General features: G+C 41.5%; 1 protein-coding gene across 1 annotated transcript in view; it reads right to left on the bottom strand.

The window, feature by feature from the left end:
* The window catches only part of LOC139696425 (semaphorin 5c-like), a 343,494-nt gene that overhangs the window by 107,806 nt on the left and 213,966 nt on the right, over positions 1-21,722 (bottom strand). The window contains exon 2 of the mRNA XM_071595187.1: positions 17,057-17,274. Coding sequence (XP_071451288.1) covers positions 17,057-17,210 — 154 coding nt within the window. The 5' untranslated portion in view covers positions 17,211-17,274. The remainder of the gene's footprint in view (positions 1-17,056; positions 17,275-21,722) is intronic.

Raw genomic sequence — 21,722 nt, 5'->3', positions numbered from 1 at the left:
ATAGGGTATTCGATAAAATATAACTTCTAAATAATTAATTTCACCTGGACTACTGGTAGGCTTAAAGTACAATACATGCAACATGAAATCATCACGCTGTCCTACGAAGTGAGCATACGTACTCATTAGCAGTATATCAACAAATCTATCCACTGTGTCTAATACTAATTTTCATTGGATTATTTTGACTTTATAAAGCATTTGAAACGATTTCATCCCTTTAATCGAGTTTCTTTTTGAGTAAATTCGCAAAAAACGAAGGCGGTTATTTTTTTACTTGCATCCAAGAATTCACGGTATGGCAATACATATATGCAGATCCCATTTCAAATTTGATCAAATGGAAGAAGTAAGACAATTTGGGTGATATTTTGGATGCACTCACAGAAGATTTTGATACTGCAATCTTCTTTGCAACGACAATGTACATATTATCCCTATAGCGTATGACCATATCACATGAAAACTTTTTATCGACATTGCTAGCTTTCCTCGGCTGTTTATCCTCTCGTAGATACATCGTCGTCCCTTCTAACCATCCTTTCAAAGATGGCAGAAATAAAGAAACGAGTATATCACTCGGAACCACACCTTAAACTCAGTACGAGTTAAACTCCTGCATTCCTCCTTCCGGTTCGAATTTTAATCCTCCCCTTCCTCGAAGAGGGAGGGAGTGGCGACGCGACGAAAGACCTTTCTCACCCCGTAGATTTGCGCCGCGAGGTGGAAATTTCAACATCCGAGGAGGGGGGTGGGGGTGAAAAAAGGGTCGCCTCGCTCGGGAGGGCTGCATAGCCCCGAGACTGCTAAGCAAACACCCACCCAGGGGACACCTGCTCGCCTTGGCCGGAGGCACCGAAGGCAGAGCGCGCGCGAGGGCGCATGGATGTCGCCTCCTCGTGTCTCTCTCGCCTCGGGTTTCCTTCTTCCCGAGAGAGAGACACCGTCGAGACGACATCGAGACTGCCCGCCAACTGCCTCGGTTGGTGGAATCGGCGGGGAGGGAGGTGGAAAAGCGGAGCTCGAACCAAATGCCTCAGGATCAAGGGCGACATTCTTCGCGGAGCGCGCGTGACACGAATTTCAGTCCGGGGGGGGGGGGGCACTAGGGGGACGCTATAACTTGTTCCGAGACGAACTAAGAGGGAGGATATCCTCCGGGGCGGCCTGGCGCGCATTTTTTTCCTCCACGGCGTCGACTTTTCCCGTACGCTCGCGGGGAGGAATGCCCCGCCCTTGGGCAGGAATATTTCGATAGCGTAACGCTCGAATCGAAGGCGGTCTTGGTAGTCCAGTTCGTAGAGCGTTCAACTGCCACACACCCTCGCGGTGGCTTTCATGGTACTAAAAAATACAAAATACTGCTGAAACCGGAGAGGAATCTGAGTGCCACCTCTGGACATCGTTTCAGACCTATTGTCCACTCAGACTCATGATTTTCGTGATCAAACAACTACGAATTCATCGACGTATATTTCAAAATGAAAATTGAAAATACTCTTTAAAATATGAAATCAGAACATTTAAGTCGAGCAACATTGGTAGGCTATTATTCCAAGTGCGGGTGACCTGTAAACTCCGGCCGAAACTTCTTGTGTAGGCTTGTAAGATGAATATTTTTGAAAACATAATTCAGTATTGGGAGTTTGGCAGCCTGATGTGGATAGCTTTCGGTTACTGAACGGAGGGTCCTGGTTTGATTCCCGGTGCCTCCGGACGGCCCCCGAGAACGACCCTAACATTATGATTCTTCGTGTATCTGGTCTTTCAGAGAAACTAAATACCCGACTCCGCGGACGTGAGGCATTAGTACCTAAAAGATTCTATCTTTCGGGAACAAGTTTACAGGGCAATTATGGATGCATTATTTCCCACCGACGAGACGAGAAAAGAAATAACTTAAAAAATATCGTAGTGTGAAGAACGTTTTTTTCGTCGTAAAACACTTTCTTTTTTGGATTTGTATTAATTGCAAAACACTTTCTCAAAGACTTTTTCAATGGTAAAACACTCCAGTCCGGATGATGCAGTGTAGCAAAACTAGTCGGCAGTAAAAACTCTCTTCTCTGGAAACGCGAAGTTATTTGTTTCTTCCTTTTTCATTACTTTTAAAACGATAAAATGGAACTGTGGCAAGGAAAATGGACATGGCGTATCGACGAGAAGTACGAATTTCATTCATTCCCGCTCCTAACGTTTTAACCAACTCTTTGACTGACTTTCACATAGTCAAAGAATCTTTCCCAAGAATTTTAACCAATTTTTTCCAGCGCGGAGCAGGGAGGCGCGGCAAAATAACGAACTTTAATATTATTGGAATATGACTACGAGAAAGATCACTTGGATTGATGGATGTGGACAATCGATAAGGACAGACATCTAGTGGAGTGTTAGCTATAGTTCCAACTGGCAGTTGCGAATCGTTCCGCGAGTTGTAGGCACGTCAGACTGCCCTAACGGCATAATAACATTCTGTAACATCATGCATCCAAGAATGCTTCGCGTTAATTTTTGAGCAAGAAATTTAATGGAAATTTAATTTCCCAATTTAACTTCATAATAAACATAAATACTCTTGCGTCAGTTACACCCAGATTTATTGTACGAGATTCTTTGAAAGAAATCCGCGTAATAGTTTGACCGAATTCAAGGGAATTGACACGAAGCTGTTAAGGAATCCGATCGATTTTTGAGGTTACTTCTGTCACCAAAGGATAGGTGGGTAAAATGTTAATATACGTATTTAGGAATGAAGGAACGGTGAAGGGATATTCTTCTTACCACCTCTGAGATGTTTGTTGTGGCAATTCCACGCCAGGAGTGCACCACCACCCATGTTATATGCTACACTAAAAGGTTAAGAACGACCTGAGAAGTTATATGGTCGAAACTATGGCATTAAGAGTTACAAACATCTTTCAAGCAGTGAAATTCGATGTTTTAAATAGTATTTTACACATTTGAGATGAACTGTCAGCAATTTACATTCCTCTTGTAGTTAAAATACAGCTATGACACGATTCTTACCCGAGGATCTAGGCATTGCCATTGCATTATCCACCGAAATATTACGATTCCATTTATCACTTCCATTACTCCAAAATCCGCGGAGGGGGGGGGGGGGAAAGGACAAAAATAGATCGAGTAAGTCACGATTGGGCGCCAAAAGTGCTGCATTCATCAGGCTTATTATGAGGTTACATCATCTCTCGCAGGAACTAAAGGGATCTTATATCCAAGAATAATTATGAGTCGGGTTTTTTTTAAACCAGGCGTTGCAAGATTGCATGTTGAACTAATCGCCTCTATTCAGGTGATTAGTTTTCATTTTGACGTGAATCCAGACATGGATGCATTGCCGCAACACGTCATTTTCTTCTCCGCGACCACGTGTTGTGCATCTTTATTTCTTGGTCGAGGGAGAAATTTCGCAAGGGTAGGTAACGCTGCCGCTCTTTATGCAAAAAAATAACGTGGCACTTTACATAATTCAAAGCTCTGCGAAGGCGCCAATTTCTGAGGTTCTCGTAAAATTCCTCCGTCCCAAACTTGAGCCAAATGTCGTGATGCATTGCGGCATTAAGTCCGCTTAATGACTCTCGAGTAGTCGCGAGATCCCTCTCGCTCGAGAGATCGCTCCTTCCCTCTGCCGCACGCGAACAAGTTTTAAGGATGCCGGAGCTAAATAAAACTCATTCGTCGCCGTAGGTAGTACCTCTGTGTCCATGTGCAGATGTACGCATAAGTATGAACGCTCATGCGCGATAAACCTCTTCTTCCGACCTTGGCGTTCGCTCACGTACTCTGGGGGAGGGACAGCATCATTTTCTCCCTGCAGATGGCAGGCGTAAGGCAACGGAGGGGATGTGAAACAAAAAAAAATTCGTATAAAAGGCTGTCGTTTCCAAAGAAATCACTGCGGAGAGGGAAAAATGAAACGGGTACTTTTTACCCCGACGGTGGCAGTTGGCAAACGCGTCCATTACACGGGCCATTATCAAATTCTTCCGATTTCCCCCTCGGTCCAATATTCGCCATCCCAAGGGCCGTCCATCTTCCCCTGTTCACCGAAAAATCAATCGACATGTGGCGACGCCGAAAATAAAAATAACACCCCCCTCTTTTTTTCTCCGAGCTATCCCGTTCACGTTCATCGAGAGAAAATTGTCATTTGCCAACTAGCGTCGAAACATCCCCAAAATAAAAAGATAAAAATAAAAGAAATGCTACGCGATACATTTCAGCGTGCATATAAATGAAAAAATGTTTTAAAGACAATGCTTCCTTAGAAGCCACAGAACTGAATGGGTGGTGGGTTACGCATCAGAAATTAGAGCGTGCTCACTTTTCCGTTATTTTTCCACCAAAGGTAGTCGGATCGGTGTTTTCCGATCCGTGTAAAAATGCCAAGGAAACAACACTGTGTTTCGGCATCGGCTAGGAGACAGAACCCGGTGGGCAGGGAAAAATTTGTATGTTCTACTGCGCTAATTCAATAAATATTTCTACTCTAATCCACATTTTCGTTAGTTTTTCTGTTGGATGGATAGATAGCGAGATTTGGATAGCCCACTTCCTTTTTCATATCTATACCCTACTGTCATTGATTAGGGCCCATGGATTACTTCCAGCAGCAGTGATGGCCGAGAAACAGTAATTCTCAATTCCTCAATCCCCAGTAAATAAATTCCCTAAAAAAAGAGTCGAGCACTAGCATAAGACCTTCAAGATCGCGTTTCGTGCAATACAAACAAGTGGCAAGTTGCCACAGACTAATTTTCATTGGAAGACTAAATGAGAAAACTTGGACGATTTTTGTATCGAAAAGTTGAGACATAGATCGTCCATATCTACACAATAATCTGCAGACCGTCACGAGGATGTGTGGCGGGGTGAGCGGCAGGACACGAGGCTTACATGCACAAATATAAGTCCACGCATCCATTTTAATATATATTAGCTCATGAAAACTCAATTCTGTACCTTTCCTGTCAAGTACTTCCTGTCGCCCGCCTACAAACCCAAAGTTTGGGATACGTTACCCAGCAAACGTTTCGTCAGTAACATCTCCGTCCATGTCATACGCTGCGAGCCTCCATGGGGTAGGTCAGGAGTTGTCACTGCCCCAGTCATTGTTACGCAATTATCGGTGAATGTAAATTGATCACTAAAGGATTAACAGAAGGTATTTTTCTGGTTGCAATCGTTGTGTTGATTTATATTGGTTTTTCGCGAGGGCAAACATGTTTGACAGAAGGGAATTATTCATAGTTGACAATTCTGGAATCGTATTTCTTTCATTTTGCCTGGAAGATTTAAACTAGCGAGAAACAAGAAATCCTAATAATTTCCCAGTTTCATGAGCTACCTCTATCGTCTAGTTAATTTCCAAAGGTCGTTAAATCCGCGTTTCGGACTCCCTACCTAGTATGTACATTAATTCCACAATTTGTCAAATCGCGCCAGTCTTTAGACTCAAACGTCACCCATCGAACTAAATCTCTAATACGTTTGATGCTAGCCGTAAAAGTAGTTTTTGACGACGTAGCTGACACGAGAGGGACTTCGCTAAGCGTTTTACACCACCTCAAAATTTCTACTTAAGTTCGTCCCACAGTGAGCCAAACTTCGAACCCCCTGGCGCCTATCGCTAAGAATAGGCCACCGGCCGAGGCCTTGTTTGTCAACCATTGTCTGTTCCACCGCATGCCCCTAAATTCTTACCAGCTAGATTGGCCTCTATCACTGCAGATTATAGTAATTTTATTCTTCCACCACTCTTCCCTAGCGGAGGTTGTATATCATCACGTCAACGTTAACTTGATAGGCATTGAATAGTTCTGGCACTAATGGCTCCGAATAGCACTCGTGAGCTGCAACCGAACTAACCTCTCATTTCCGTAAGGCAGGATATGTGTGCGTATCTCAACCTTTACTTAACTGGTCATCAATGTGTACGTGATCCATTACTTGTTTCCAAATATGATAGTAATTTTGTCACCTAATTATGTCCAGGCGCACCTCATCATTCGATATTAAATAATTCTCATTATTATGACAGATTTTTTGCAACAAAAACGTTCAATATGCTTGTATTTGCAGGATATTTCATGCATATTTCAATAATTTCACATCAGGGATAAGTCTATCATATATTATAGCATTTATGAAATCGAGACTCACAGGGAGGAATTACGGTAAGAAGACAAAATATAGTTAACTATATTTGGTCTTCTTACCGTAGAATATAGATTATATTCACTGTCTTCCCACATGACGTCGCCGAATAGTGCCCGAGGTAGTATCATTTAGTACTGAATCCTGATCCATTATTAGGTGCTAAGCCTTCAAGGATGATCAAACTGTAAAGAATTTATGTACTGAAAAATTTGATCAATTGACACTATTCCTTTAAGATCAAGTTTAGATGCCTACGGATTTCTCTTCACGCCATTTCCTCCCAACGAACCTACCATTTCCCGATGGGCAACGTAATACAAGTAGTGCAAAAGGAAACAGAATCAGGAGAAAACTCGTCATACCCTTTGAATCTCATGTGTAAATACTCGTGAGGTTTTCTGAAGCACTTTTTATTTATTATTTGTAGGAATGTAAGTAAAAAAATTGATTAATAAGATGGTATACTCTCATATTTCTCGATTCCGAGGCTTCATAATCTGCCGATTCTCAAATCTGAGTCGGCGAGTCAAGTGCTCTCTGTATTCTAGCGCAGGATGCTTCCCATTTCCTCGTCCGAAGTCACGCCACGTGAGTATTCCATTCTTAAGTTGAGACTGAATTCCAACTTTAACCTTTAACGATTCATATATGAGCTCAAGAATTCAAGAAGAGGTAAGCGGCTCGAAGATGGAAGTGGCTAAAGCAATTACGGAAAGAGGGAAGTCAATAAAATGTCCACTATAACGCTACTTCCGGGGGTTAACCATAAACCAATCCTTCAGACCTGAGAGGTACTGGTATCACAGGCTAACTACGATCGTTAAAGATGCATCCATTCAAATTTAACGCACTTTTGGGCCTAAGAGATAAGCCTAGGGCAATATATAGGAGGAAAGGGTACCTTTTTCCTCTCTCGGACAAAGGTAACAAAGTAACTATTTTTCTCTCTAACAGTTACCTGGCATCCAATAAGAGGAAAAAACGTAGATTTTTTCCTTTTTAAGTTCTATCTTAACACGGAAAACCTTTCGATCAATTTTTTTATGTAAGAACCTTAGAGAACTGCAGGAGGAAGTTTAAAACGGGTTGACTGAGTGAAACTCGGGCGGTGAAAAAAAAATGACCACAAATGAACTCCATAAGACTTACACCCAATCCCGCCACCGATCACAACAACGCTTCGATCGTGTCTGTTTGTTGAAGGGCAATAAGAAAAGTTTTCAACCCTCCGGGGGTTACGTGCGTGGAGGAATACGTCCCAAGTACGTAACAGTTCCGCTGGGCCTCGAACCTCCGCGATGGATGAAGACGACGCAATCACAAAAAAAGTCGAAGAGGTTCGATGAGATGGGATGCCCACAAGACAAGCTCCCTGGCAATTACACGCCGCGCCAGAGTAGTCGTTTCCTCCCTTCTTCTCTACCCTCTTGCCCCCAGCTCCACTTACCAGCCGACCGCCCCACTCCGCCCACAAGAAAGAATCACCCCCACCTGACAGAACTCCTCTGTACTTACACCCCCGTCCACCCCCGCTTCTTCCGCCTCACCTTCCCAGCCCGATCCTCCCTAACGGTGGATGCCTGATAAACGGACGCTCTTCACAAGGTCGCCATCGGAGGAGTTCCACCTTTGAAGCACCCTCGCTAGACGTTCGTCTTTTTTTTATTCCTCCGAACTTTGGTACTCAAGCGCCAAGTCCACCGTCGGGATTGAATGAAACCATTCCATTACGTTACCCCTCTAGGAAAAAAACCTCTATCCTCCGCGTAGATGTAGGTTCTTTTTTCGGAGTTATTGATGGAGTCTCTAGACGACAGACCATTAAGAAAGATGCGCAATTAGGAAGAGGTATGAATTACGTTTAGTTCTCTAGGAATTAGGTTACTGAATGGAGGACTCAAAAAACCTGGCACCAATCTGGCCTTAAAAGGTGCCAAGGCAATTTTTTTACCATACAATCTACTTCTTCAAATCCAATCTATACGGTTGGGTAATTCAAATGCTTTCGACATCATTTCCAATGAGTTGGGACGGAAATTTCTAGGAAAATTCAGCAAGTTCCTACAGGGTTAAATTATATGCTCTCAAATAAATTAGAAGCATGTCTCTTTTAGGATGATATTAAAAACGTATTACTAACCTCATTACACTGAGGTGGAAGAGATCATTGATATAAGGTTAGAGAAATAATCGTTAGATCGGTCGGGTTTAAAATGTAATTTTTGCCCACCTAAAAGCCATTATGTCATGTTTCACTTGCGCCAGTCCTGAGCATCATTCATACCCGCTCTCTCGCTTTCTCTCTCTCTCTCAGTCAAGTTACCACTCGGCCACTAAGTCTAACTCGGGAATCATCTGACACTGTTGCGAGACAAAATATGTAAGAACATCTTCGGATTACATTAGCATATAAAATTAACATCTATTATTCAGTCTCTCCTGCCTATATTTCTGTCTTTCAATGTTCATTTCAATACTTAAGAAATATATTTAAGTTTAATTTATATCATGCATGAAATATTAATTCTATTCCATTGAGCACACACACACACACACACACACACATATATATATATATATATATATATATATATATATATATATATATATATATATGTATATGTGTGTGTGTGTGTGTGTGTGTGTCGCGGTAGTCCAGTGGGTAGAGCGTTGGCCTGCTGGCCGGGTCCCGGGTTCGATTCCCGGGCAAGGCACTCTGGGCACCTGCAGCTTCACCCAAGCTAATGCGATTTTTCGGGTACCAGGTCTTTCTGGGAAACCATAACCGGCACAGGGAAAGGAACTGGCCCCCCTACCCTGATGTGTGAATTTTCGCCCGCCGTATAGGGCTTAGTACTGGGTGATCTCTACCATCACCTACTAAACCGACCTTCGGGTTGGTTACTGTGTTCATATATATATATATATATATATATATATATATATATATATATATATATATATATATATATATATATATATATATATATATATATTTCAGACTGAATTTTGATCGAGATATGTTTATTCAACTCTTATTGTGGCGTTGTAAACAGTGAAATCGAGCAAAGAATCCAAATAAAAGATCCCTTTGAGAATTAACTTTTCAAAGATGGCTTGTGCCACTATCTTCGAAGTATTTCTTCGGCAATGGAAACCTTAATTGGGGAATGCTTCTCCATCTGAAACTGAAAACTCTCTCATTCCATTGGATGAAATAGATTATCGAATCCGCTAAAATGAGGTTGATGAAAGGGCAGAATGATCTTAAGGAGGAGAAGAGGCGTTCTGCCAGAAAAAATAGGGGCCGGTAGCATGAGCGGCCTGCTGTTCGCGAAATTAAAATACATCAGCACCAAATCAACGTCGCCGACCGCCTAAAACAGTTGAGCGTCGGACAAATAACATGGATAAAGGCAGCAAGGGTATCATTTACCAAAGGCCCCCGGGCAACCGAGAGGACTTCATATTACCGCTGTTATTTGAAATACCAAATGGCCAGTTTTTGGACGGAGTGGAATACCAGAATCCCGGAACCATTCCAGTTTGCATCAATTTAGGAAATAATCAAGGAATAGAGTCCCGTATAACGAGATATCACGTTTGAAAATCTCTTTCACTCTCAAACTCTCCGACAATTCTGCCATCAGATTATGCACGCGAGACAAGACGAAGAATATAACACTTCAGTTGAAAAATTGGGTATATGTCAGGTATAAAAAAAAAGAACATTTATCGGAATTGATGTCTACGAGATTAAAATATTTGACCCGGAAAATTCCTTGTCTCCGAACTCTCCGAGTGTTTTATCGTTCTGTCCTTAAAAAGTTTCAGACGCATTTTTTTCCCGGAGGGACACGGGCGAACAGTTGAAAGATGGCGATCGTCCACGCAAACCAGATCCCCGTCGCCCCGATCACAATCACCAAGCACCGTTGGACGCCGAATCGTCCATTGTTGGAAAAACCCCCATCAATTAATAACACAGAACTAATTTAATATATGCGGCGGACGTTTTCGGACACTCCGCGGAAATGGGAGATCGCTCAATTTTCATTCGTCAGAAAACTGTGGCACGCGCTGGGCATAAACACTTTTCGGAGCTATAATTAGAAAGCAGTCCGAAAAAACAAGTTCCTCTTCGAAATGTTGTCTTTTTCGTCTTATTCTTTTGCTTTCGAAAAATGCTTATCGTAATCGGGTCATCCAGGACGACGCGCGGAAGGACGGAGGATTGAAAAGAGGAGAACGGGAGAAGCGTACGGACTCAGGACGAAGACGAAGAAGAACGGAATCCCGTCCGGGAGTTCTTCCGTATTTTTTCTTTCCATTCGGTGTTCGTGCGAGTGCGTGCGTGAAACAACCGGCGGAGGCCAATTCGTTTCGCATAAAAGCCAAAGAGAGAAAAAAAAGAAAATGTCCATTTGCATATTTGCTTATTTTTTGGGGAGCGAACGCGGTTTTTCTTCCGAGGGGTATGTTTTCGACCGCGATGAGGGAGGGAGAGAGAGAGAGAGGACGTTCCTCCTAGACCTAACGCCCCACTAATACGACCCCCTATTTCATTGACGTTATTTCTCCTCAATTGGTTGCCACCTTGGTAAAAGGTCCTTCACCAGCTCCTTCACGGCGATGTGCGGAAGGAGAATGGAAGGGAGAAACCCGCAAGTGATTTCTACTCCCGACGACGACGCAGTATCTCAAATCACCTACCATCGATCGACATTATGATAGACGTAAGGTGTCGGTTCCGTATTTCGCCCATCTTCCAACAAAAAACCAACAATATATTCCATTTTTTGTACATTTTTTCCGGATTCAGGTTTCAGCAATACGCTCACTATTCTGCAAAGTTGGAAAAGATTTTTTTCTCCCATATTCCATCATTCGTTCGAGATCCTGAACGACACCACTCATATCAGTTATGTCTGATAAACGCAACCTAAATCAATTCAAATATCTAGTCCAACTATTTTGGCCATTAAAACAGGGTTGAAGTAAAGTTGAGAAATCTTCCTTATCCGTTACAAAAACTAACCAACCACTTTGCAATTGGTTGATTTTGACAAACAAAGGAAATTTTACTTTACAATTAGGCCGGAACATCTTGTTCGTCAACGAATTCAAATCGTTGAGTTGAGTAAAATTGTGCTACTTTATGCCAATGAAATATAAAGACACGATTTTGTTTCATTTTCCATTATGGTTTTCCTCAGCATTATAAACGACGTATTTTCTCAATGCAGCATAGCCGTTCGGAGTCGTGGTGGGTAGTCCCGCGGGTAAAGCTTTAGGCGATAGGAGGGTGTCCCCAAGTTCAAATCCGAGTGAGAACTCTCTTGATACCCTCAGCTTCAACCTAGCTGTATGGTATCCAGAGCTTTCTCGGAAACCGTGGGAGGCATAGGGAAAAGAACGGCTCTCCCTACCCTGAATGTGTGCTCTCGCCTTAATTACGCGAGGTGAACTTTACCCTTACCCATATACCTAACCAACCTTTGTGTTGATCACATTGGTTTGTTTGATTTTTTCAGTACACTCGGTTTCCGATCGTACACGAAGGATTACTTCGTGATATGGACTACATCTATGTTCATCGTGAAAAACTATAAAAGGAAAAAAAACGTGTTAATAACGGGAAGTAGATATTTTGTCATTGGAAAGTGTGAGGGCCACGGGCATTAAAATTCCAGAATGAATTATTCGGCGGTCAAGGCTTGAAGAATTGCTTCCGGTTCAGTATTCAGAGTTCACGATCTTCAAACCCAAGTAGGCCTCTCGCATGGCCAAATTCTTCTTCGTGTTTTCAGCGATGAGATTTTGAATAAAATCTCGAAGTACGTCCAATGCTTTTAAAAAAGCAATCTAAAAAGAAATAAACTCGGGTTCGGCGGCCTTTTATGCCGCTTAAGATCCTTGTCCGAGTTTTATTGAATGAAAATTGATAGAAAGTTCGGCCACGTGAAAGCATCAAATTAGATAAGCTATAAAAACAGCTAGCTACCTGTTATATGCCTCCAATAAAGAACATTCCTCGCATTTAATGCCCATCTCAACGCTCAACACTCCTTAGTTCTGCAAAAGACTGAAAAAAAGTGGTGAAATCGCTGTTCATTCAGAAACTCCACGTTTAAATACCAATGCCTTGCGATTTTATTCTTGCCAACTTATTATCACAGTAAGCAACCCTAAGATTGGTTTGATAGGTGAGGTTAGAGTTCAGCTAATACTAAGACCAAACGGGTGTGGAATTCACGCATCAGGGTAGGGGGCCAATACCTTATTCCCTCTCCCGCTTGCAGTTTCTCAGGAAGACCTGGTACCCACTCAGCTTGGGTGAAGCTGAGGGTTTCCGGAGGTGTCACCGGGAGCCGAACTGTTCCTAAAAACTACGAGCGCGACGAGCACCATTTTCAATTTTCTGAGGCTTGCACGTCGTAAGAACTAATAATCACCGAAAGTAAGTGATTGATAGAGGGTGGCAGGTGATTTCAGTTACTCTGTAACTTATATCTAGTGACATAGAGAGGAAAGCGTGGTAGAGTGGCAGAGCGACAATGGAGTTTCAGGAAAATTTTTTTGCTAGAAAGAACGTCTTCCCGAAGTTAACTATTTTGAAAGTAATGTCATACTCTTAGGAAAAAGGTAGCACCTAGAAGAATATTTAAAATTTCGAAAATCAAAGTAACAATCTTCATTTAATAGTAATCCTATTTCTTTATAATAATATTTTATTCACATCAGATTTTGTAAATGGACAGTGCCCTCTAGATTAATCGAAGGTACTTAAAAAAATATTCGCAGAATGGGCCGCATTTTAATAAAATATTGTTACTTTTTTTCCCTCGCACAAGGAAATTAGCCTGGGCAAATTCTATTCTATTCTCTTCAATGAAAATAAGCTACGGATATACCACATTCGGCAGTAAGGAACTTAATGGTATTAAGTAATCAAAGATAAATCCATCGAAACGACGATTAAATGATGAGCGACGACGTTTTCCAACAGCTTCACCGTTTAAGGAGTGAAGTTTTGGGGCAATTTAAGATCAAATCCTAATAGGGATAAGATATACTATTCTTATACCCAATTTATTTACTTCAAGGTGCAGCCAATATCGGTGTATGGCAGGGGTTTTAGGCGCCAACGGAAAATATGAGGAATGAGTGTTTTGATGGATTTAGTTAGGAGTGACGACAATTTTAATCTCTGCATATGGTTCTTATGACGTATATTTGACGGAAGAAGATCGGTAAGTCTCAAATTGTGTGATCGAAGCCGTAGTGACAAGTTTAAGTTAGCCGTGAGAAAAATATGCGCGGCTACTTCCTCAGGAACTTGGCTTCAATTGGTGGGCTATAGTATTAATTCAATATAAAATATTAACGGTTAGGTATTATTTCGCCCAGCTTCGGCCATATGTGAAATACGCTGGAAGGGAGAAATTTTTAAGTATGCAATTGGATGTAGTCTAAACAAGATCCGCTCGATTGGCTAAAACAAGTTAAGCAAACTATTGCAGAGATGTTACTTTACCCTGACTATACTTAGAATATATTGAAATGAAATGAAATAATTTACCTTGTAATTCCACACACTTAGTTTAAAAAACACGACCCATGGTTCGACGCTGAACCTCATCATCAGGTCATGTTGAGCGTCATCTGATGATGACGTTCAACGTCGAAACCTGGGTCGTGTTTTTCAAATAAATTGTTTGGAATTACAAATTAAATTATTTCATTTCATTTCAATATGTTATGCAAATTCCATAAATTTACGCCTGAGACAAGAAATACTTGGAATACCCTGTTTATACTTGGATTTGGAATAGGAGAAAAGTACGTACTCCACGCATCAGGGATCCATCGGCTAAGTTCTAATAAAATACTCGTAATTAGAGGGACTGAATGACGATTCACTAGATTTGAGAGAAATTCTCATGAATTGAAAGTAAGTGCGGTCATTTAAAAATTATGATTTGACTAACTCCAAATATTACAACGACAAGTAAGGCTAGCGGTGTTAGAAAGGCATTAAATAAAATAGGGGGAATAGATAAGAGAATAGCTAGATTAAAATGCATTTTTTACCTCGCAAACATATCATTCAAAACCTTAGAGTAACTAGGTTGTGAATGATATGTTTGCTAGAGTAACGCTTGTGACTAAAAACCCTATTTGTTATCCACAATTCCTATCATAAATATCTCATTCACCCGCAATTACATAATGGAGTCTTGTTTGCTAACACTTCCAAAAACACGCCCCGCTGCGCCTCGCGGAGTGAAAATTATGATGTAGTATAAACTTTAACTTAAACTGTGGCCCAGGCCGTTGTCAACGTTTTTTTGAAGTATTTCAACCAGATTTCAAGTCCGTTCTTCAATATTTTCCATCCAGATATATATATATATATATATATATATATATATATATATATATATATATATATATATATATGTAATAATGATAGGTTCCACCTCAAAACAGAAAAGGGCCCCAGTGGGAATAGACCGGCGCTCTTCGTCTCGAGAGGCTCTGATATTAGGTGGACCTCGTACTCCCACGGGCCCACCCAAAACCACGCGCTGGGTGTTTTCTTTTTCCGTGGGCATCGACCAAGAGGGCCACGCCTGCCTAAACCTAGTTTTTCTCACGGTCCATAGCTCTTCCTTATCTAAATTCCAGAATCGAAGCGCACGCTTTTTATATTTATTTGATTTCCACTCGTCCTGCTTCACTTCGTTATTTACTGCGCTTTGATGGCTGTCCGGTTGAAACGGAGGTGACACTGCGGTGTGGAAATCGTTCGGAAGTGGGTTGATAGCGTATTCGAAAACCACATGGCGTTCCGTAAGTCTGGCCGGTTATTTGATTCTGGTACTAACATAAATGCAGCCATTAAATATGGTGTTTATTTAGCACCGTCCTTAATGGAAATGTTTCCCAAAATATGGTTTGCTTTTTCTTAATGGATGATTTTTTTAAAAGTTAATCAAACAGCAGAAATTCGGTTTGGAAGCAATGATAACCTCGGGATAACGAGTCAGACTACAGAGATGCGGCTCCACGACACTAATCCTCTCAGCTTTTGGAAAAAATCAAATTGCTGATACTAACTGCTCTATACCTAAGGTGAGACTAATTGGTTTCACTAAAAAAACAATGACAGCGCAGGTCAAGAAGATTATAGGCACGGCCATGAGTAAGCGTGATTCAAAACTTCACCCGAAGAACTGCGGCTCTTAAGAAAATGGGACACCGTTTCAATTAATGTCCCTAGAAGAGGCAGCCTCTATGTCATACATAGGAAAGAATTAAGTTAAATTAAGAATAAATCATCGGAATGAAATACTGATGATGAAGCAAGCAGCATCTATAGGGCTATATCTAGGGCTATACTTTTAAACAAAGGTATTAGGCAATTATTACCTTCCCATAAGCAAAACTTCACTAAGATCGAATGAAAGCATTTTTGTCGTCCTCAAATTTTTACTGACACGGAGGGTGGTGGCTTGATGAATTGAAAACTTTGGAAGTCACTAAATAACTGAGATTAGGTATTCAGGAAACAGTAAGAAGTGCACCTTGAAGCCGAATTAGAGGAGTTACTGTTTGGACAACCGGTGAATTCGGTATCCGATGCATTATTTTTCTTTCTTTGTTTGATTTGACTGCCGCATCCATGTTATTAATTTCTCACGTCGATGATTCGCAGTCTTTCCGAAACGATGAAATGTCTTACTCGTTAAGATGCTTTCCTCACCGGAGTCGAGATGATTTCGTCCCACGCTCCGGCAAACTTTCTCCTTCTTCCATTTACGGCGGGGCGCATTCCGAATGTGCCTTATAATTCTATAATCATGCATGGTCCGGAAAGTTTAAACTCTTAATTCTCACCCTCTTATACAACCGGATTTCAAGGCAAATGACGAGCTTCGCATGTAGCTCGAGATTTTACGACACAGTGCACCTACTAGTAGTGGTGCCACTATTTATTGAAAGTGCAATTTGGAGCGTTTTTCATTACTGGCGGAAATATTATTTTTTGAACGCAGTCAATTAAACGAAAGAATATTCCCTCTCGGATTGCGTGCCGTCGCAATAAATAACGAATGTTTACTCTAACTAGAAGATCGGCAGGATTTCACATAAATGGAAAGCAGGTAACTTTAAATGAAGTTTATAAACTTTTACATTATGAATACCCTTGTGCGACCCTTCATTTTTCCAGCAGTACTACAGTATCGAACAGTATCAAAAATTTTACGAATACTGAAAATTTAAATCCTGTAAATGCTCATTAAATGAAGAACACAATGTACTTTTCCACTGTTCTGTATTTCGGTACCAATATTTTCAACACTTAGGCGTCATCAGAGGTAAAAATTTGTCAAGCTGCGGTTCATTTATATACCATTCTTGTGGAGGAATGGGAAGGGAATACATTGCATTCTTCATTGAATGAACGTGAACTTCCACAAAGTTGAGCCAGATACCATCGAATGCCTGTAAATGCTCGTTTAAAGGAAGCAGTGAAATGAACAGAAGACATCGCATGAACATAGTATTTCAGTTAGCATTAAAGACAGTTTCCAGTCAGGTGCATTGCCTAAAACTTCTCACATCTCATTTTAATAGGCACTTCGAATAAATCATTTAAGATAGAAGGGATTAATACATAATTGAAGCTCACCATATTGGTAGGAAGCTTAGGGCAAGCAAACAATATTTAAGGCTACGACATGAGTTTTACACCCACAATTGCGGACAAGCAAGTTGCAATGCAGGTGTCATATTTATATACGAAGTATAAATAAGTTGAGTTTTATTGAATAAGTTGAATATTACTTCTTCATTCATACAAACTTACCTCTGTGCGAGATGTGACGGAAGTCCCGCTTATTGGTATCCGACGAGTCGACAATGGACGTTGCCCGCGTCGTCTGGGGCAACAGGAGGGCGTGGATGAGCAGGAAAAGGAGGGTGGCAGGGAGTGTGGCATTGAAGTTGCGGGCGCGCTCCATGACGGGGTACTACAGGGGTTTGGGTGGGGCCCCAAACAAACCACGGTCTTCCGACTGCGAAAACCTGGAAAAAGAGAGCGATTTCCCAATTTAAAAAATATATACCACATAATTCAAAATCATCTTGTTCTAGAATAACGAGTGCAAAAGTTCGAGGATGTCATTCTGATATTTTCTATAAACATTATCCATACGAATATTCGTGTGGGAGGATTTATTAGAATCACTTGCGGCGACATTTGTTGAGGGAGTAAATTATATGTTTTTCCAATGGATTTTGAAGATATTTTTGCTACTAAAAATGCCAGCTGTTCTCCAATTACAGAGGGACCAAATTTTAATAGCAAATTGCAACTGAAAACATGTAGGTTGCCTCATCATATGTGTTTATAGGGGATCAATCAGGAAGCGTAAATTAAATTGAAGGGGGTAGGGTGATCGATCGCTATAAGGACAGTTCACACAGCCACAACGGACAAAACATTTTAATTCTGAACTGTTTTCCGCTCAAAACCCCGCAACAACGAGATCACACAAATTGTTAATGTCCCATATTCCCGAGCACAACCAGATATCTCAGAAAAACATTAAAGAATGACTCTTTGGCGACCTTAAAGCAGGATTTTCATTAAGGGGAGGGTATTCAGGCGGGAAATATGTTTAAAATTAATAACCACAGTGATCATGCCGAAGGTTAGCTTGATAGACGAGGGTAGAGCTCATCTAATACTAAATCCAACAGCGTGTCTGTGTGTCTCTGTGTAGGGTGAGCGGTTCCTTTTATTCCTTGAATCGCCTGTTATCATTTCCGAAATAAGATCTAGTACCCGAAAAATCACACATCTTGGTTGAAGCTAAGGGTGCCCAGAAATCTTCCCGGATCTTACTCCAGTCAACATCCCAGCACTCTACCCACGCCACGCCACTAATTTAAAGGCAATATTGTATAAACAGAGAATTACTGCTCTCATCACCGACTGATTAAAACATTTTTTTTTCCCCGGGGATCGAGATGGTGCGGGGGCTAACGTACTGGCTTCCCACCCTGAGGGCGCGGGTTCAAATCCCGGCGGTGTTGAATATTTTTCAGAGGTATCTCGATCCCTACTTGAGGTGCTTTGTGGAGGGCACTTTGAGTGAGTACGGCGTCCGTCGGATGGGACGTTAAGCTGCGGACCACTTGGCGCCTTTCGTAAAGAGTAGGCTAATGCCGACGCCGGGTTTCTCTCCACCCTTTATCCTTTCCTGTCCATCCCCTATGGCGCAAATGACCTTAGCTGTCGGTCGCCGCCCCTAAAAACTACTACTACATTTTTTTCCCTCTTTGAATTTATTTCAGTAAATAATAATCAATAAAATTCTGTCAAATCCAGGTTCCAATTGTGCACGCAAGTGGTACGTTACTTAAAATCAACGAATTGACTAATAATATAGAGTAAGCGTGGATCTGATTGCTGGCCACAGTGAAATCAAAAGTTATTTAGCATAAACTGACTTCTGATCGATTTTCGTCCGTAGAATGGTTTTAAGGCTTTGGATTAGAATTGGGGAACATTAGAGGTCGAGGTCAGATAATATTCACGGAAAAATGGCGTCCCTAGAGCCATTTTCTTAGGATAACATATTTCTAATTTGATGAACAACTATGAATAATCAATAATTTTAGTCTCAAATTTTCATCGATATTTTCAGAAAAATCTTGCTCACCATCGATTCCCGTCCCAAAATTGATAGCAATGCATTGGCACGAAACACTTTGTTCAAGGGTTTCTTTTAACAAATCTAGCCCTTTGAATATAACGAATATAGCAGGCAGGGCAGGCAATCTGATGTCAACCAACCATCACTGCCGTACTAAACATTGACGTCGTGCAGTTTTGACGACGAAAGAAGATTTATCCCGCGAATCGAAGTAGTTTTTCGACTTTTCGCCTTGCGATCGAATATGGACAGCGCGACGGAATCCAGTTTTCCGGAGCCGGAGACTTTAATGAATGCCCTTACCGTCACCTCCGACGAACGCGCATTTTATTCCGGGCCCGTGTGGGAGCTGGGACAATTACAAATAATAATAAAAAAAAGAAACACGGCAGGAGGAACACGGGGAGGACGTTGGCCTGGGAAGAGGATCTCGGCGGTGGGAGGAGGGACCTGCCTTTGGGGGCACGAGCGTGAGGAGGTGGGGGTTGGACGGGGGCCTGGAGGGGGCGGCGGCTGCCTACGCGCCGACCTCCGCCCCCACGCCTAGCTCTCCCGCCTCCTCCCGCTGCCGGTCGCTGACGGGATGTAACTGAGTTACCGGTAACGATTTAATTGTAGCTTTTTTCGTACTTGTTATCCTGGCATTACGAAAATATAACTATTATTTTTTATGCACTCTAGAATTCTAGAAATCAGTCAAAGTATGTACTTATTTTATCCATTATGTAAATAATTATCAGTCAAATCCAAGTACCCAATACTTTTATTTTTGAATATGCGCATACATTTTATTCGATCAGTTAGCAAAATATCTGGTAACCCTCATTTAAATAGTACGAGTCGGGTATCAACCTCTGTTAAAATAGTAGTTTTATGCATACAAAGATGATTATAGGAGTATTTTTCTTATGTTATTGAACTCATTTCCTGACCCAGCATTTAAAATTATGTCAGAAGTAATGAACATCTAATTGTAAATGGAACTCATCAAGGATTATCAGTCCGCGTATAAACTCTGTATGAATCGCTTTGGCGAATAATGGAGCGGGAGCGGAGAGGAGCAGGGAAAGGAAGGGGGAGTGGATGTGGTGTGGGGAGGAGGAAGGGGAATGAAGGACTGGAAGGAGCTGGAACGAAGAAAGAAGGAGTAGGTGATGGAGAGAGAGGGAGGCAGGCAGGCGGGCCAGCGTGTGAGTGAGATATATGCACAGTTGGGGGGCCAACGGAGAGCGCCGATGAGGGGAACTCTTCCTTCGCATCCTCCCGGCTCCCAGAGTGGGCGGGGATGGACGGAGTCTTTATTTTGGGTCGTGTGGGAGTTGGGGAGGGAGTGAGAGAGGGATGGGGTGGGAGGAGTGCCACGCGGCGGCAGAGGCGATACGCGGAAGCGGTGACGAGACTTGTCACGGGGAAACGGCGTCCAAATGGATGAAGGCTCCCTAAAAAACGGATACGACGTAAAAAAAATGAGGGAATTTTATTTTGCTAGACGCCAGAGCGGAGATTTAAACGCGCAAATGTACTCGAGCCGTGAGCAGCTGGAGGCCACGAGGATTTCATTCGTTTGATTCGTTTAGGTCCCATGGTAGCACTAATAATATTTATTTCGCATTAACAGGCGACCACAATTATGCCCTAATAATGAAAATAAATAAAGAAAATCAAAAATAAAATACACACGTGAAAACTTAGGGACAAAAATAAAATCTGATTCAGAAAATAATGATGAGTGAAAAGAAAATTCATGGTGAAATTAAGGCAGCACTCACACGGCATTTGGTCATGAATATATAAAAAAATGACAAAGGTTTTATCCTCAGTGTTAGATTATTTTAAACTCCTTATTATCCATAGAAAACAAATGGGTAAAAACATGTGTGCGATAAATTCTATCCCCGCTTCTGAAGTCGAACTTTTTTTCGGGAACGATAAAAATTAGAAATTGTTTAGGGCAATAGAAAGGTCAAATTAGTGAACTATCTGGGATTTTGAGGATAAAGAATTGTCGATGTTACTCTTTGCCATTCGTCGTCAACCGACGCCTTCCTCTTCTGTGATTAATTTTCTCCAAGACGCGCGCGCCCAGGAGAATTACCACCACTCATGACCGATAAATGAAATTCAGTCAATGTTTACAGATTCACAGACTACCCATTTAGGATAGGCGATTCAAGAGAAAGCCTATAGCCAACCAATAAACGTGAATGCGATTCTCTTATTATCATTTTCTAGTCTATTAATTTAAAAGTCGAGAGACAGCAAATACATTACTTCAATACTGACGTATTATATTTAATAGAACAATGTTCATAGATGACCTGCATCTCATTTTATTTTTCCCAAACGCTATTGAATGAGTTTGTGCAAAGTAAATATCTCCCACATATTTTTTTAATATTTTATTAGAGTATAAACACAACTCATCACGAGCATTTTTACTTCTATACATATTTCCAAATTACTATTCGTTAAATTATCTACACCCACTCTGTATATTTTGACCTCACGAGCAAAGGAGGGGAATATGAACTGTCAGGAATGCTCATACAGCACTACTTGAAACAATTTCAAAAATAATTGCGAACGGCTTCATTACAAGACCATAATTATACATAAGGTTCTGTGGCTTCATCTACAGCATAGATCGAGAGACGGATCGCCAAAAAGAAGTGTAAAAGCATGAAGTGTAACAATTTGCAATTTCAGCTTTAAAATTATAACTCGTTTTAATGCAATAAAACTGAAAATGAATACGGAAATCGCTCAAGTCTTCCCCCCCCCCCCCATAAATAAGTAAAAATCCCGCTAACT

Source organism: Hetaerina americana, unplaced genomic scaffold (genome assembly GCF_022747635.1).
Source record: "Hetaerina americana unplaced genomic scaffold, ioHetAmer1.1.p SCAF_7, whole genome shotgun sequence".
Lineage (NCBI taxonomy): Eukaryota > Metazoa > Arthropoda > Insecta > Odonata > Calopterygidae > Hetaerina > Hetaerina americana.
This window is presented reverse-complemented; position numbering and strand designations above follow the sequence as displayed.